Raw genomic sequence first — 18,151 nt, 5'->3', positions numbered from 1 at the left:
ACAGCCGATCGGGTAGATTTAACCTTATCATGTTTTATTCTTCATTGCCAACCCGGTTTACATCACATCGGCCTAATATTGAACGATATGTCATCGGCAGTGCAGCCAATCTCGGCTATCGTTTATAAACTTAACTGTGTTTCTTTTATTTCTTGTTGGTTGTAGGATCATACCAACTAGCACGCTTAGAACCCAAAGGCAATTCTTTGGACCTGAGTTAAGCAGATCTCTCCGGGCAGTCTATGTTTTTCGCATCAACAATGAGAAAGGCAGCATCCACAGGAGGTGGCCAGCGGGGAGGGAGCTGTGGTGTTCCGCGGCGGTAAAGGAGAGGACGGAGGTGAGGGAGTCGGCAAGCTCGAGCTCGCCATCCTGTCAACGATTAGCGGACGGGATGGCCAGCGGATCCAGGTGGATGCGGCGGGGTACAACAACTGCGACGCCACCAACGCCATCTCCAACTACAGCAAGGGCCGCACCTGCGTCTTTGATCTCATCATCTCAATGAGACCGATACCTACTATGTACTTCATCTGCAATTATGGCTACTGCTTCAGCGGGATGTGCCTCGCCATCAAGACCGAGAAGCTCCTAACCCCATCCTCGCACCGCCAAGGACAAGTCTGCCACCGCTGCCGTCTCCTTCGCCGGCTCACCTGCCTCGCTCCTCTTCGTTGCCGACGTAGTCCTCACCACGCTCCTTAGGATGCTTTAGCTAGCTACTAGTAGTATTGTCAGTGGCGGATCTAGAAAATGATTCGTTAGCGTCATAATGTGTCTATCGGTGTTATAGCATGCTAATTTTACTTAGACTATTGTATTATAACATATGGATAAATAATTTAATCATAGATTTTGATGAAAGTCGTTGGTGTCCGGACACCAGCGGCCCCTGAGTATTGTTGTCTTCGTCTGATTTGGAGCTCCTTCCCTGATTTTTTTTGTGGAGTGTTTGGGACCCTCGATTAGTGGTGTGGATTTGGTAAGCCGTAAGCTGTCGATTGAGCAAAGTATAATCAGTCAATTCTACTCCTACCAATTGAGAAGAAATTCAGAGCTACTAGTAGTAGTAGTTTTAACTCTGCATCTTGAATCTTGGAGAGAACATTATTAATCCACCATTTGTCTATTGGTTACCCTGCAAAATGCAGCATTGCTAGTGGTTTGGTATCTGGGAAGACGTTGACAGTTCATTCGCGAATGAAGACGCGTGAAAATTTTGCTTGGCTAGCTTGTCCGTAACTACGGCCTCCGTGTTTTTGCGAGGGCATCGAGACGCTGGTCGTCGACGGGATGGCAAGCTGGAGCTCACAGCTGGTTCCGTCGCCCCGGAAGGCTGTGGTTCTCTCCTCGCCGGCCACCTCTCGTCGCAGCTGCCATTGGTGCCGGCCATCGTCGCCGTTGACTTATTGGCAAAATGGGGGCAAAAAGAAGATAGAGAGGATCCATTAGTGCCGGTTCTTAAGGCCTAATTGGTGCCGGTTTCGAGCCCGACACCTTTCGGTCGGCACCTATGATCAAAGTTATTGGTGTCGGTTTCAGAACCGGCACCTATAATATTATAGGTGCCGGTTTACCCCTAAAACCGACACTTATATGGTACTATAGGTGCTGGTTGTACATCTAGAACCGGCACCTATAATATTATAGGTGCCGGTTGTACACTTAGAACCGACACCTATATGGTTCTATAGGGTGGGCTCAAAGTCGAAACCTTGGTAAAACTAAAATGAGGTATATACCGTTGTGCAAGTCAAATTCAATACATACGTACATGATCAAAATATAAAAATAAAATCGAGTACCATGTCTTGCTAGTAAAAAGTGCATTCTCTTGTGTCTTAGCTCGCACAGATGACGAACCACAACCCTCATTCTCCAATTCAACCCTAACTCTTAAGCCCTCCAAATGATTTAATCTGTTTATGGGCTAAAGTGACTAGTGGGCTGCCACCTGAAGTGCCAAAGTAGGCCAATTGGTCAAATGGGACATTATTATGCGTACTGCTTCGGGTTCTCCCAAAGCAATCCCTCCCTAGCGCTTCTGTTCTTCCTCCAACCGTCTATGGCTGTTCATCTTCTCAAATGCCTGTTCTTCTCAGAAATCATATGTAGTTGATATTTTTTTGCAAAAATCCGAGGGCAGGCTAGAGCCTAATGAAGCCTACCTGGTGGATCCGCCCCTGCCTAGAACCAACACCTATATTATTTTAACCGGCACCTATGATGGTTTAGGGGTCACATGCAGTCACCATATAGTTGTCGGTTCTTATAAAGAATCGACACCTATAATACTAAAGGCCAAAAAAAAAAATGTATTACAATGTATATCCTGAAACACAAAAAATCAAAAAATAACACAATATTGTATTTGTATCCTCCACACAAATCACAGAATATTACAACTCATGGCATATACAGAACTGCACCATCAAGTTCAGATTTCAGATTGCATCAAGTTCTATATTAACTTTCCAAAGCTACACAAAAGCATTTTAACCCCTCTTCTCAAGTGACTCATTTCTATTAATACTAATAGGATATCCACAACTCATTTTCTGCTACTCTTATCCATCAACACAACTCATAATTTACAATTAATATTTCCTGAAAAGATCAAGTTCAGCATACATTTCAAAACAAAAAATTTACCAAAATTTCCCCATTTCAAAACACACATATAAAATGATCAAAGAGCGGCTCCCCAATTAATCTGGACCTCAAAGATCGATATCAGCCAGGCAAGCATATGTTATAATGCACAATTACAGCATCAGGCAAGATCGATCACCTTGTGTTGATGATGAAGTCGACAGCGGGAGGACGGCGTCGGCTTATCTATGATCCCTGTGAACATTATCACTATGAATCAAAACCCCATAGACAATGCCTTTCTTTTTAAACCAAAAAAGGAAGGGCGGGCAAATACAATACTGTTATTCACAATCCTAACCCATCCAATGTAACACAGATACAGTGAAGAACTGCTGCAAAACTAAAACCCGTTGATGTCATTGTAAAGAGCATTTGCCGTAAAGTATTTGAGTATTTCACCCAATACACTGCTAGTACTACCAGACTACCACTATCACAATCCCAGCAAAGAAAAATAGCAGTTGTTTCACTGGAAATAGCTGTTGGCACATCAGTGCCTGCCCAGCCAGCAGCCTGCTCGGGCCTGCCTGCCCCTACTCATGAATGATACTAGCTCCCCCAATTCATACGAACAAACAAACATCCAACTAACCAGGCAAAAGAAGCAGCAGAGAAGCAAACCAATAAAGAAAGAAACAGCAGGTGGGAGGGCAAACTTCTTAACTTCTTAACTAACAAATATATCAAAACTGAGCTTGGTATTGATGTCGGTCCTGATTTCTGTAATTCAGAGTACAACTTTTGAAAGGTATCTCATATAGTGCAGTCTAAACAGTAAATTTTGTTGTAGGATACAATGATGATGCAAAAAAGCATAGAAATTACAATAAAAGGTGAAGGGACAGAAATTACAATATCGGTTCCTCCTCGGATCTTTCAGGTACAGTGAAGATTGACTTTAGCAACTCTCCTGGAGAAATCTGACTTGAGCTATGTCTCTTGCCTCGCAAAGAATAGGCACTGCCGTTCCTATTTTGTTATGAACACTACTGTTAGTTTATATACATACTCCAAATCAGCAAGTATATGACGAAAAAGAAATTAAAGCATTCTTCATTCCATTTGATTACAGTTTCTTTCTAATTAGGAATTTTCTGCTCTACTTTTCAGTACCCCTTATGATAGCTATAGCTACTTGAGACTCACGATTGGTTCAACGAAAATGAAATGGTCACACACCTCCCAGCCATTATCACCAAAAAAAAAAACTACAATCAGAAGTAGTGCCATACTACATTACTACTGTTTCGACTGCTTCATATAGTTCATCCCTGCAAATAACTGCTTCAATTTTGCATTATAAGGACAACAATTCCAGCAACTACACTATATTTCATATTTTGCAACTCTTGCTTTCACAAACATGTGGAGGAAAATAAAACATCATCAATTAATTTTGGGTCTGTTAACTACTTAGTTTGCATCAACATTTCATCCTAAATGATCAAATGCTAATCTGTCAGAATCCACCATTTCACAATGCTCAAAGCTTGTAGGGGAGGGGAGAGGGGAGGGGAATCTCTTGGCGTCAGCGCTGGCGGGAGGAGGGCCGAGGGAGCGGCGGCGGTGGAGGACGGCCGAGGGAGCGGTGGCGGCGGTGGACGGCCGAGGGAGCGGTGGCGGTGGTGGAGGACGGCTGAGGGGGCGGCGGCGGTGGAGGAGAGTCGAGGGAGCGGTGGCGGTGGGCGAAGGCGTAATCGACGGCGGTGGCAGTGGACGGAGGGAGCGGTGGCAGTGGGCGGAGGGAGCGGCGGCGGTGGGTGATGGCCGAGGCGGCGGCGGCGGTGGAGGAGAGCCGAGGGAGCGACGGCGGTGGGCGACGGCGCAGATCCACGGCGGTGGCGGTGGGCCGAGGCAGCGGCGGCGGTGGAGGAGAGCCGAGGGAGCGGCGACGGTGGGCGACGGCGTAGATCGACGGCAGTGGCGGTGGGCGGAGGGAGCGACGGCGGTGGGCGATGGCCGAGGCGGCGGCAGCGGTGGAGGAGAGCCGAGGGAGCGGCGGCGCAGATCCATGGCGGTGGGCGGTGGGCGGTGGAGGCAGGAGCGGCGGCGGCATGTGACGATGACGATGGCGATGATGGAGCGGGCGGGCGGATAAGGCAGGGGCGTGGCTGGCATATATAGCAGCCACATAGGTGCTGGTTCCTGTTAAAAACCGGAACCTATACCGGTTTTTAACCAAACTTGAACCTAATTTTTTTATTATATAGGCCGGTGATGATATCCTCACCGGCCTATATGATGAAAAAGGTGTCAGTTTGGTTAAATAACCGGCACCTTTGATATTGGTGCCGGTTTTTATGCACGGTCGCCACCTATACTATTTTTGGACCGTTGACGGGAGGATTTTTAGTGCCGGTTTTTATGTAAAACAAGCACCAATGTCCCTCCCAACAAAAACGACACCAACTAACCATTATAGGTGTCGGTTTTTTCCTATATTGGCGGGAAATGCCTTATAGGTGTTGGTGTTTAGCTAACCGGCGCCTTTGTGGCCGACACCTATGGGTGTTTTTGTAGTAGTGGGAGAGAGTAGGGATGAAAACGTATCGGATAATATCCGATCCGCTCCGCTCCGAAACGAGAATATGGTATAGGCTTTTAGAAATCCAGCGGATACGGATGCGGATGCAGATAGTATGAGGCGGATGTGGATGCGGATATGGTATCTCTAAAATCCAGCGGATGCATATTATCTGACATTTTTTATCGGATTATTCGATAAGTCGTTTGCCGGATATTCCGAAATTATCAACATATATTACCACTCTATCTATTGCATATAACATAAATTGGTACATCCAATGCTCTAATTCATCAATTATTTTAGATTTTTTAGTCTAAGGCTTTTATTGTCTCATGTCACACTCACGTAGCTATATTTTTTATATTATAGACATCATGTATTCATTTTGTTTAGCACTTAATCATATAATTATTACGATGGGTCATTTATTGATTATTGTATTATTGTTCCTTGGATTGCTAACTCGATGTTGCATTGATTGCAGATACACGTAACATCTGATAAATTTAATCCGTTTCCAAACCGATTCCATACCAACTCCGCACAATTTCCGACATCCAAAACAATCCGCTCCGCATCCGCATCAGTCCACTATCCGCACCCACTCCGAATCTGCTTATAAATATGGTATAGGATATGGTATGACCACTATCCGTCCGAATCCGCTCTGAGGGGGAGGAAGTGGGGTCCCACTATATTTTTTATGTTTTTAACTGAATGGCGTATGAGCCCATATTTTATTTCAATTTTTAATTTTTTTATCTAGATTCAAATTCCTCATCAACACCCATGTGGGATGAGGATCAGTCAATCCATCCACACGTAGGCGCCACGTCAGCTAACACCACCATCCAAACCATCTTGGGATCTTATTTGTAACAGTTTTAAATGTTGAGGGATGTGTTGTATCTGTATTTCGGATTAGGAATGAATTTCACAGCGACAGGTTGAGGGACGTATAGTGAACTAATTCCGCGTAAAAATAGATTGTGTTTTCTTGTGAATCTTTTCTACACGTGTTGGGCTTTGTCGATGTTTCGGCCTTGTATTTTTTGCATCATTTGCAAATGGGCTTGTGTGTGATTTTTTGGGTCTTTTCTTAAGCCTGGTTTAGTTCCCTAAAATTTTTTTTTCTAAAAACATCACGTCGAATCTTTGGACACATACATGGAGCATTAAATATAGATTAAAAAAACTAATTATACAGTTAGGAGGGAAATCGCGAGACGAATCTTTTGAGCCTAATTAGTCTATGATTAGCCATAAGTGCTACAGTTACCCACATGTGCTAATGACATATTAATTCGGCTCAAAAGATTCGTCTCGCGGTTTCCAGGCGAGTTATGAAATTAGTTTTTTATTCGTGTCCGAAAACCCCTTCTAACATTCAGTCAAACATATGATGTTACATCCAAAAATTTTCTTTTTGCGAACTGTTTACCTTATACTGCATTGTCCGGCAAATTACTGGTCCAGGTCCTGCGGCTCTTTTCTGCCTTGCTTCGGCTGTCATGCAAAATAAAGGAAGCAAAATCATGGTCCGCCCAAAACAGGAGAAATAATGAGCCCAAATAATGTGTAAAGTCCTGTAGCATCTTATGTCCTTTTCTTAAGCAAGCACTGACAAAATAAAATCAAAAGTTTTGTGTGCGCTACCTTAATTCTCTCAACACTGACCGATGAATCACTAGTACATATCCTTCCATCTGTGACGGCCCATAATAAGACTGGAATTTACGGGCCGTCACAAAGAAGTAATCCCAATCGGGCCGAAGTTTCGCCTGATTAAGATATGGTCGCAAAGCCATGGTATATCGGCATAAAACTAAAGCCTGTCACGGATGACACTTATCTGTGACGGGCTATAGTTGAGGCCCGATTGAGATGAGGGTTCCATATCTCAATCGGGCCCTAAAAGAAGCCCGTCATAGATGAGGGTCATCCGATTGAGATAAGTTTAGTGCCCGTCACAGATGACACTCTTTTTTAACGGGCTTTTATTAAGGCCCGATAGAGATTACTTGTATGCCCGTCATGGTTGATTGTTTGAGGGCCGTTACAGATATTTGTTGCACAGTATAACTACCCCCAACCACCTAGTGTAACTGTATCCCACTGTTCACTATTTTGGTGGGAGGCTGTAGGGGGCGATTTTTTGTCCTTTTTCCAAGGAAAACAGAAATTAAATTCCCAAAAGTGATCAAAATGGATCAATCAAGTGAGTAATATTAATCATTAATTGAGCAATCTCATCAGGTCTTACTTTTGTAATACTGATCTTATAATATGTGCCTCTAATTGTTTTTTTTATTTTGTAGCAATTGATCGAAGTTGAATGTATCAGAAAAATTTGAAACGTCATTCTACGGAGTACAGAAAGGGCGTAATAAATTTTATGAACGCCACGGAGGAGGATCGGATAAGAAGAAACAGTGATTACATGTGTTGTCCATGTGCAGATTGCAAGAATGAGAATATGTTTGATAGCGGAGAGGACGTACATGGTCATCTGATAGGATTCATGGAGGGCTATACATGTTGGGTGAAGCATGGAGAGCAAGAATCAGGAAGTGGAGCAGCAGCAGACAGAAGTGGTGCGCATAATCAGGAAGATGAAGATGAGCATGACATGTTTATACCTTCTCCATTGGGTGGTGAAATGGTTGATGTGGATCACGATCTGCTGCAAGATATGTTACGTGACGTTGAGGCCCCAGCCCAGAATGAGAGAGATTCCATGAAGTTCAGCAGGTTGGTAAGTGATTCCGAGATGCCTCTGTACGCTGGATGCAAAGCAAAGCACACTAAGTTGTCAGTTACCTTGGACCTAATGAAGTTGAAGGCAAGTAGTGGATGGACAGACAAGAGTTTCACGGATCTTTTAGGAATTTTGAAGGCTATGCTTCCTGCTGAGAACACATTGCCCGAGACGACATACGAAGCAAAGCAGGTTCTGTATCCGCTGGGGTTAGAGATCCGTAGAATTCACGCTTGTCCCAACGACTGCATATTGTACCACAAGCAATATACGGACTTGGATGCTTGTCCTGTCTGCAAGGCTTCTCGATACAAGTGAAAGAAAAGTGCTGACGAAGGAAATAAGTCAAAGAGGGATGGTCCGGCAAAGGTTGTGTGGTATCTACCTATCATTGATCGTTTCAAGAGAATCTTTGCCAACCCGAACGAAGCGAAGTTAGTACGTTGGCACGCCACGGAGAGAAGGAATGACGGTATGCTTAGACACCCAGCGGATTCGATTGAATGGAGGAATATCGATCGAAAACACAAAGACTTTGCTGCCGACCCTAGAAACATGAGGATATGTCTGTGTACGGATGGCATGAATCCTTTGGGTGACATGAGTAGTACTCACAGCACTTGGCCAGTTCTTGTTGCGAACTATAACCTCCCGCCATGGTTATGCTTTAAACGGAAATATATTATGTTGTGCTTGTTAATCCAAGGTCCGAGGCAACCCGGCAATGATATCAATGTATTCCTAGAGCCTATTATCGACGATCTGGAGATTCTTTGGAAAGAAGGTGTGGAAACTTGGGATGCATATGGTCAGGAGAACTTCAAGCTAAGAGTTCTATTGTTCTGCACCATTAATGACTACCCTGCACTCGGTAATCTTTCCGGACAAACTATAAAAGGAAATAAGGCATGCTCCGATTGCAAAGAACATACATGAAGCCGGTGGCTGAAGAAATCACGAAAGATGGTATACATGGGTCACCGGAGGTGGCTCCCGCTACGTCACGCATTTAGAAGAAAGAAGAAAATTTTTAACGGTAAGAGAGAACTTCAGCCTGCTCCCAAAGATTTGTCCGGAGATGAGGTCCACAATATGGTCAAGGACATAAGCAATGAGTTTGGGAAGAAAACAAAACGTAGCAAGACAAAGGAGAAGGGTATGTGGAAGAAAAAATCCATATTTCCGGCGCCGCACGCTTTCATCACCGACAACCACCGCCACCTGCTCAAGGAGAGGAGAGGGGAATGGATGGGAGAAGTGTGGCGGCTGAGGGTGGAGAGAGAGAGAGTGGAGGGGTGGAGAGGAGGGTTTTATATGGGTCTAGGGTTACGGACGGTGATCAGAACCATTGGATCGTAGATGGATGGTCAGAAATAGTTGGGCCATTTGGGCTGAAACAGGAATGATCTTATGGTTTTTTTTAATTTTAATTTATGAGAACTTTAAATTTAATTTTAGGCTCATTTTTGTGTTTTATATGAAAAATAATAAATAACAAAGTTGTATAACTCGTCGAGATCAACAACTATTGTATTGGTCCCTTTTACAAAGAAATTCATTTGAACAACTCAAATTTTGAATTTTCAAAATTTGACAACTTCGAACAAAAATTGGGGTTAATAAATGATTTCAAATGGAAAAGTCACCAAAATCAAAGTTGTAGAAATCATCGAGGTGCAAAATTTTTATTTTGGTCATTTCTCCATCTAACTCTATTTGAACAATTTGAAATTTAAAATTCAAAGTTTGAGAAATTCAAATAGAATTTTTTATTAGTGAACGACTTCAACTGAAAAAGTCATCAACAACAAAGTTAAATAACTCATCAATATCTAAAACTTTTATTTTGGTCATTTCTTCATCCGACAAAGCGATTTGTAACATTGTTCACATAAGGTATATATCTCCTATATAGTTTATAAACTATAAGAGAGATATGTAAATTTTTTGAACAATATTACTATCATTTTACCGGATGAAGAAATGACCAAAACAAAAGTTATAGATATTGATGAATTATACAACTTTTTGTTGATGATATTTTCAGTTGAAATCATTTAGTATTCGAAAATGTTGTTTGAAGTTGTTATAATTTGAAATTCAAATTCAAATTATTGAAACAAAGTCATATAGCAAAATGACCAAAATAAAAGTTGTACATATTGATGAGTTATACAACTTTATTGTTGATGACTTTTTCAGTTGATATCATTTAGTATTTCAAAATGTTATTTTAAGTTGTCTTAATTTGAAATTCAAATTTTATATAGGACAATCAAACTCAGATGGAGAAATAACCAAAATAAGATAGGTAGATCTCAATAAGTTATACAACTTTGTTTTTGACAACTTTTTCACATAAGTTCATTAGTATAATAAAATTCGATTCGAAGGTTTAATATTTTGAAATTAATTGAAAGGAGAGAGGCAGAATGGATTTCTCTGATAGGGATGAGGCCGGTCCTTTTGCTCATCCCTATCCAAGAAGTCATTAAAATTGATGGGAAACCCTGGACTGGAGACGTACCTAATTCGGCTGGGCCGAATTGGCCGTCTCGCCCGCCTCCCTCGCATCTCTCTGTTTCTCTCTTTCTCTGATGATGCCACGCCGGGAACATGGTGATATAATCTCAGTCCGTTTTGCTAGACTTGGAGACGTGTCAACCGTCGATCGTCGTTGTTGGGTAGGCCGTCGACCTTGTGTCAATGCCGTCGCGGGAAACCGCCGTTTCGGAGAAAGCCCTAAACCCATGTCGCCGTTGCCGCCGGAGTTAATGCCAAAGCGAGGCGCCGCCGCCGTTGTCCTCCCATCGACGCTACCGTCGAGCCGTGGTGGGAGGATGATGGGTCGTCGGCTGCCTGCTACCGGATTAACCTCTGCCGAGACGATATGGCCGGGTGCAATTTGGTTGCCGTTGTTGGGGTCTCAGTTGCCGTCGTGGAGTTCGCCTCGCCGCCGTCATGAGGATGCGTGGGTCGACGCGAAACTCCGTCGTGTGCCACCGATCCGCCACCGCACCAAACTGCCACACGGGAGTGATGTCGTCGCCGCCGTCCTGCCAATCGGGGTAGTGGATGGGTCGTCGATAACCTCCTCGCCGTGTGCCACCCTAAATCCCTTCAAAGTCGACAGACGACGGCCTTCGCCGCCGCCGCCCTGCCCGAGGGGCCGGTGCACCGGGCGGTGGACGCCGTTGCGGACAATGAATGGGAAAGGGGAAACCCTAGTTCCCCCTCTTCTTTCTCGGTCATTTAGGTGAACCGGCTGGGCCGGTCTGCCTCCGCCCAACCAAATAAAGCCCAACATTAACGAGACAGCCCAAACAAATTAATAAAAATAATAAACCTAGAAATCCTCATGGGTTTAGAGTTTTCGGAAATTCGACCCATTAGGCATTTTGGGCTACACTGTGCTTGCTAGCCTAAATAAGATCGTGGTCTGAACAGTAATTCGGCCCGATTAATTTCGGTTTATTGACAACTTGCGTTTAAGCCCCCGGAGTGTTTGGTTTTTACGCTATAGTTCACTTTTTAATGGAATTTTACAGTTTGAACCTTGTAATTAACAAGAATTATATTAATTTTGTTTGTGTGGCTATGTTTTGTTGCTTAGGCCCTGTATAGTTTGGTTTTGCATGTGGGTCTCCGGACTCGTAAATAACTATGTAATGGTGTTTTTTTAAGAATTGCTTTGCTTTTAAAATTGATGTAATTCCAACTAAATAATCTAGAGATGGTTTTGTAGGTTATGATGCTTCCATAAATTGTGTTCACATAGTGTAGAATCCCCCCTTGGAAGCATTATGATGGGTTTATTTTCTTGCGTTTATATGTGATGGTTTTCTGTGTGGCATAAATATTGGGAATATAATGCCAAATAAGACCAAGTAAATAACAGAAAATCACCTAATGCATGGAAATTCTGGGAAATTAAATATCCATGGCTATGGATAAGACCACTCTTTACTCATACACTCCTCCATACATAAATGGTGATATCGATGTGTCCACAAGATGGAGTCACGTATACTTGTTCTACGAGATCCATGCTTTTCCGAATTCACTGCGCATATCGTCTGTTTGCGTGTTGCGTTCTTTGAGAACCGCATGAAACGATTTGGATGATAGTGTGGGTGATTTCACGTAAAGGCCTTCAATGACTATTGTATGGCTTTGGGCATTAATGTAGATTACTCTATCCCTATGATCACACTCAAGAATGAGATTCTGAGTCGTTGAAATGTATGGAATTAGACAATGTGCTTGGGATTCATTGTGCCTTTCCCCTAGTGGCTTAACATCTCAACCAGAGTATGGTCGGACTACGGTCGATATTTTGCTTTCCCAATGGTTGAGAGCATGCTTTTCTGATTTGGAGATAAATGATTATACCTCAATTTTCTGGCAACGTGGAGTTGCGAGGTTCAATAATTTGAGATATTTTTCACTCGGTCCGGTGAAAGATGTAAAGTATTTTCCATGTGCTGGAATGACACTGTTCGTATGGTTGCCCTTGGTGTGCACATATCTTCTCAATATTATTTGGAACCTGATGTCTTGCGAGGACACCAGAAAAGAGGAGGCAAATCTAGAGGAATAGGCCCAAGGGTAGATGCTGTGAATAGGCATGATTCCCACTTCACTATAGCGCCAACAGCTTGACTTGGGTGTTGACTCAGTCTCGGTCCTCATGTGGATCTAGCGCTAAATGGCCACCTCTGGTTGTTGACCAATTGTTGGTAGTGTTTGTCTAATAAAGTTGTTTTGACAACGGGAGTTGTATGGCTAGTTTAGAGCATGTCCTAGGAGGACATTGGTCGGCTATACTGTTGCCAAGCAGTTTATCTTTTGCTTAGTTTGGAACTTTGCATTAGATCGATATTTCTCAGATAAATAAAGTTCTTGGTCTTTCCTTTTCTATTCTAAAGCTTATCTTCATGCTAGAATTGATAAAATGCTTTAGTTTAGAAGAACAATTAGTGTATAATCCGAGGAGTTACAACCACTCACACAGTTCGATGTAACTGTATTTCAGACAAATGTTGGCTATGCACTATTGCGTGTTATCGCGCTCTCATAGTCGATAACTACTCCCAGGTTGTGTTGGTTGATCACCCACGGGTTGATGACCATGTTTGTCGCACACTGGCATTTTTCGCGTATTGACGTGTGCCAACCATGCAAAGGTTCGTCGTGTTGCATGCGTTGAGCTCGTTATGCCAATGACGGTTGCACCGACACATTCCACTATTTTTGTGGATATGTCTGAATATAATGGTTTTATTGTGAATATTACCATTGTCGGAGGTATTTATTATCTCTCGATGGCTATGTCCAGGGGACATTAGCAAATGTGGTTTGATAATTCGCTCGTAGATCGTACTTAAAACATGCTGCTTAACTATGACCTAATTCTAGAGTTTGGTATGAGTAATTGGAGTCAAACTTGGGCATTAGACGAGCTGGACTTTAACACAACTCTGCACCACAAAAATATGCTTGGCAGCGCAGGCTAGTGGCCGCGCATTTTTGCTATCATACTCCTTGTCGAGCGCATCGGAATGTGTTTTGCCACCATAGGTTGCCTTGCTAAGCATATGACATAGGATGTCTAATGTACGTTGATCCGGAATCGATTGTGAGTTTGAATGGCACTAGGTGAGCATTAATCCATGGAGAGTGCATTTGGCTAAAGTATTTGCATGTTGGTTGCATATACATTTGGTAGCAATGGTGGTTTTTGCAGACTTATATATCCTAACTAGGAGGTTGAGGATAACCCTTCGGAAGAAGGAAGAATACAGTATTCATGTCACTGTATTGGTATATGTCTAGGCTCACTGCATATAATGGAAAAATCTCTCCTATTAAAGTACGTAATATTTCCCAAATATATCATCACCGTAGCATACAATTGGGGGAGAACACATGTGTTTGAGGTGAAATGCCTTAATCTTGTGCCACGATATGGGGATTGGTAGTATGCTATTGTAAGATATCTCGGCATTAAGGGAAGAGAATCGCCCATTTTGGAATGCCTGGAGATTTCTTTGAGTGAACGCACTAAATGAGCTGAACTTGTATGTTTAGTTCATGCTCCTGGTTGCTTGGTGCACGGAGTTTTTGCCAACAAAATCATATGAGGAACAACTGGATAGTTGTTAAATAGAGTAATGCTCCCAATTGTGGTAAATGTGGATGGACCCGGGAATAATATCATATTCACATAAGACTTATGGCATTTGATCATGTTGTGCGGGGACGCCTACTAACACGATCCGTAGGCCTTAGTCAGAGTATAAGAGTTCTCACTAGATGTGAGCATACTCCTCTAATTCTCCTGGTGGAGAATTCACCTTTGGAAGGTGATATACCTCATAATGATGTTCGTCATGGAGATGACATTCCTAGCAATGCGCGCATATTATGGTGCTAGGAATACTGAACAACCATGGATCGTTCGTTTTGGGAAATGACGAAGATCTGGTTAAACGTGTAAGTGGGAATAAATGTGTCGACACTATGTCGCCTCTTGCTAATGATTCTCTCTGAGAGAACCCGGATTCGGAAAAAGTCCAAGGCATGAGCATGCGGTGCTCAAATCGGGTCAAATGGAAATGCAATTGAGGCTGAACCGAATCGCTAAGTAAAAGTCGCGAATGTTGTTCGGATTTTTACGGGTCATTATTGAAATAATGAGGTGGTGATGTGCGATGGTTCAAGTAGGTCCTTCATGAGACCTCTCCCACATTGAGTATAATGAGGCAAAGGGATGGGTGCGGGTGTTCTACATCATCTCACGCCTCTACTACTGTGGGAGAGACAGGGAACGGATCCGGTGATCCGCTAATAGACGTGTTGGTTTACAACACAAAGAAGCATTTTATCCTGCCTTTTTCCAGGCTTTGGCCAAGGCGACGTGCACGCAGCAGACTAGCTAGCAGCCTAGCACAGCTCTGCCCGTATTCTTCTCTCTCTTCTTCTTCTTCTTTTCTTCATAGACTACAAGACACAGTATGTATATGATAGGTGGGACCATATGTTTATATTATAGTAAACAACTATTATATAAATTAGCTATTAGATCAGTTATAGATAAATTAGAGCTAGTAGGGGGCTATACTGTTAAACTTGCTCTGACAGCATTCACATGCAACTTGCTCGCGTAGGTTAACAAATATTTAAAGAATACTAAGCGGCTATTATTTTGAACTTATCTTTACTGTAGGCTGAGCAGCGGTGGCCCTTCTCTGCTCAGCTCCCCGACGCGGTCCGCACGCGCGCGGTAAGCCACCGTGCAAAACGCCCAGGGACTTGGTCGGGGACGAGGCCATGGAGGCGACCGAGTCCCGCGCGACCAGCGGAGGCGACGGAGCCGCGAGCGCCGGCGGGGCCGCGCAGAGCCACGGCCACCGGCGGAGGACCAACGGCTGTGCAGCCCCAGCGGCCGGGCGCGACCGAGATCCCGTTCCCGTGCGCACTGGCTTGTATGGTGAAGGCTGCCGCAGCGGGTCGGCATCCGCGCGGTTGAGGGCCGGTGCCAGCCGAGGACCCCCTCGCCAGAGCCAGCGACACATGTTCGTTGAAGCTTGATGGATCTTATTCGTCTCCCCACGGACGGAGCCAATGTTGAAGCAAAATCCAACATATATATATAGGTTCATCCCTCCAATTATAGATGGCTAAAGGGCTCGCCCGGCACGGCCCAGCCCAGGCACGGCTGGGCACGGCCTAGCAGCCATCGGGCTGGGCTGCACCTCCCGCCCAGGCACGGCCCACCAACTGTTGGGCCGTGCCGTGCCGTACCAGTCCGAAAGAATGGTGACCCATCGGGCCTTTTATAAAATAAGTCTATTTTTTTCCCTCCTCTTTGGGTTATTTCATATGTATAGCTAAAATAAGTCTATTTTCGTCCTTCCTCTTTGGGCTGATATATGTATAGCTAAAATAAGTCTATTTTCCATCCCTCCTCTTCGGCTGACATATGTATAGATAAAAAAAGTCTATTTTAGATCCCTATTCTTTCATCCATGGCATATAATATGTCTATTTTTACTCCCATATTTTTTTTATCGGGCCTAGCTGTCGGCCCATCATGCCAGGCCGGCCCAACGTGCCGGTGGAGGGGCCCAGGCACGGCCCGGTGGTCGGGCCGTGCCGGCACGGGCCCGACCTCCGTCGGGCCGTGCCGTGCTTGGGCCGGGCCAAAATGCTGTGCCATGGGCCGGGCCGTCGGGCCTCAGCCCTTTTGGCCATCTATACCTCCAATGGGAGGAAGCCCAACTTTGGTCTCGTGAGGACCACAAGAATGAATGAGAGAGGATAAGAATGGATGTAATGGGAGAGTGATCCCTCTCTTATCCTTGGAGGGCTCCTTTTATTCATATGCAACGGGAAATTATATTTTACTCTTGATTTGCTATGTATATACAACATCCTCACGGAGGTATTTTAGACCTTTTATACATTAGTTTATGCAATATTCTAAGTATGGGGTTATTCCCCCAACAACCTTTTATTCTCATCAAGAGATATTTTGTTTAAATAAATGACATACGCATATTCATCCATATGAACTCACACCCACGTCCTATCCTAATAAGCACCATCGAATATTTTAAAAACTACAGAAAAATGATTCAACAGAAAAAGGAATTCAACTTCCTTGTACCTGTGCACATGTCACGAACTCAAATATTCATATTGTGTAACAGTTCAGCCGGCGGTACAGCTGGAGCACTGGAGCTGGAGTGATCAGCCGAACCAACCAAACTGCGACGATCAACCGCCGGGAGGAAGGTGGCCACCGGCATCTTCGCCGGGAGTGTCGGCAGCGGCGCCTCATGCCGTAGCACGCTGACGGCCTGCCTGATGGACGCCCTCATGGCACGGTCAGGGTGCGCGCACCATAGGCCGACCACCAGCACGCGCTCCATCTCCTGCTCGTCGAACTCCCCGTTCAGCCGTGGATCCGCCGCGTCGAGGAGGCGGCCCTGGCCGTAGTACTGGTCCCATACCAGCTGCGCTAGATGGATGACGGCGCTGTCGTCGTCATCGTCCGGCAAGACAACGGCGGGTTTCCGGCCACAGGCGACCTCGAGCAGGACGACGCCGAAGCTGTAGACGTCCGACTCGACGCAGGCTTTGCCGATGATCACGCACTCCGGGTCCATGTACCCCAGCGTGCCGGCGAGCACCGTGGTGCGCGTGCCCCGGGCATGGTCGACCAGCCTCGCCAGCCCGAAGTCGCCGAGCTTGGCGTTGTAGGAGGCGTCCAGCATGATGTTGCTCGTCTTGATGTCACGGTGCAGCACGCACTGCTCCCAGTCCTGGTGCAGGTACAGCAGGGCCTCGCCAACGCCGAGCACGATCTCGTGCCTTACCATCCATGGCAGTGGTAGCTTGCTGCCGGTGGTGCAGTGGAGGTGTGCGTCCAGGCTGCCATTGGGCATCAGCTCGTAGACGAGCAGGAGGTTGCCGCCGCCATGGCACCAGCCCATGAGCTGAACCAGGTTCCGGTGCCGAAGCCGGCTGATGACCCTCACCTCCGAGACGTACTCTTTCTTCCCCTGCTTGGAGTTCTTGGACACTTGCTTTATTGCGACGTCAAGGTTCAGGTCTCTCAAGAACCCTTTGTAAACGGAGCCGAAGCCGCCCTCACCAAGCTTCTTGTCGTCGGAGAAGTCGTCGGTGGCGATGGCCAGCTCGCTGTAGCGATATCGCTTGGGTCCGGTGGCGTTGTCGAAGACGTTGCCAATGTCTTCATCATCGAACAAACCGGCTTCTTCCATATCTTTCATCTTTCTTCTCTTCCGCCGCACTACGAGGCACGCTATGACGACGCATAGTCCGACGGCTAAGACTGCACCGGCACTACATAGGCTGGCAACCAGCCGTACGTCCATTTTGGGCTTAGGAGGATCTGTGGGAAACAAATTTCTGTTGGTTAATACTGATAACAACTTGTAGGATAATTGACAGAATGCAAAACTTCAGTATTTTAAATAACTATCAGAGTATGGCGCATGGACATGGCTAGCTAGATTTGTTTGAGGCCTTTAATAACGGAAAAAGTATAGAACGGTATCCCATCATAGGACCACAGGAAGGCATAGTTTATGAATTGTATAGCTTCTACGCATACTTTATCAATACAATAGGAATTAACATGTAACTTTTCATGTTTCTTGTCTGATTTGCTTCGACACATC

At 44.9% G+C, this 18,151-nt stretch overlaps 1 protein-coding gene across 1 annotated transcript; it reads right to left on the bottom strand.

Moving 5' to 3' along the window:
- Positions 1-16,630: 16,630 nt before the first annotated feature.
- LOC127756334 (L-type lectin-domain containing receptor kinase IX.1-like) lies at positions 16,631-17,845 on the bottom strand. The gene has a single exon (XM_052281701.1). It carries the CDS (start codon positions 17,843-17,845, stop codon positions 16,631-16,633), a length of 1,215 nt encoding a protein of 404 aa, XP_052137661.1.
- Positions 17,846-18,151: the final 306 nt, after the last annotated feature.

Source organism: Oryza glaberrima, chromosome 12 (assembly GCF_000147395.1).
Source record: "Oryza glaberrima chromosome 12, OglaRS2, whole genome shotgun sequence".
Lineage (NCBI taxonomy): Eukaryota > Viridiplantae > Streptophyta > Magnoliopsida > Poales > Poaceae > Oryza > Oryza glaberrima.
This window is presented reverse-complemented; position numbering and strand designations above follow the sequence as displayed.

Excerpts from the sequence above, each read along its gene's own strand:
- LOC127756334 (XM_052281701.1), bottom strand. The coding sequence starts at position 17,845 with ATGGACGTACGGCTGGTTGCCAGCCTATGTAGTGCCGGTGCAGTCTTA.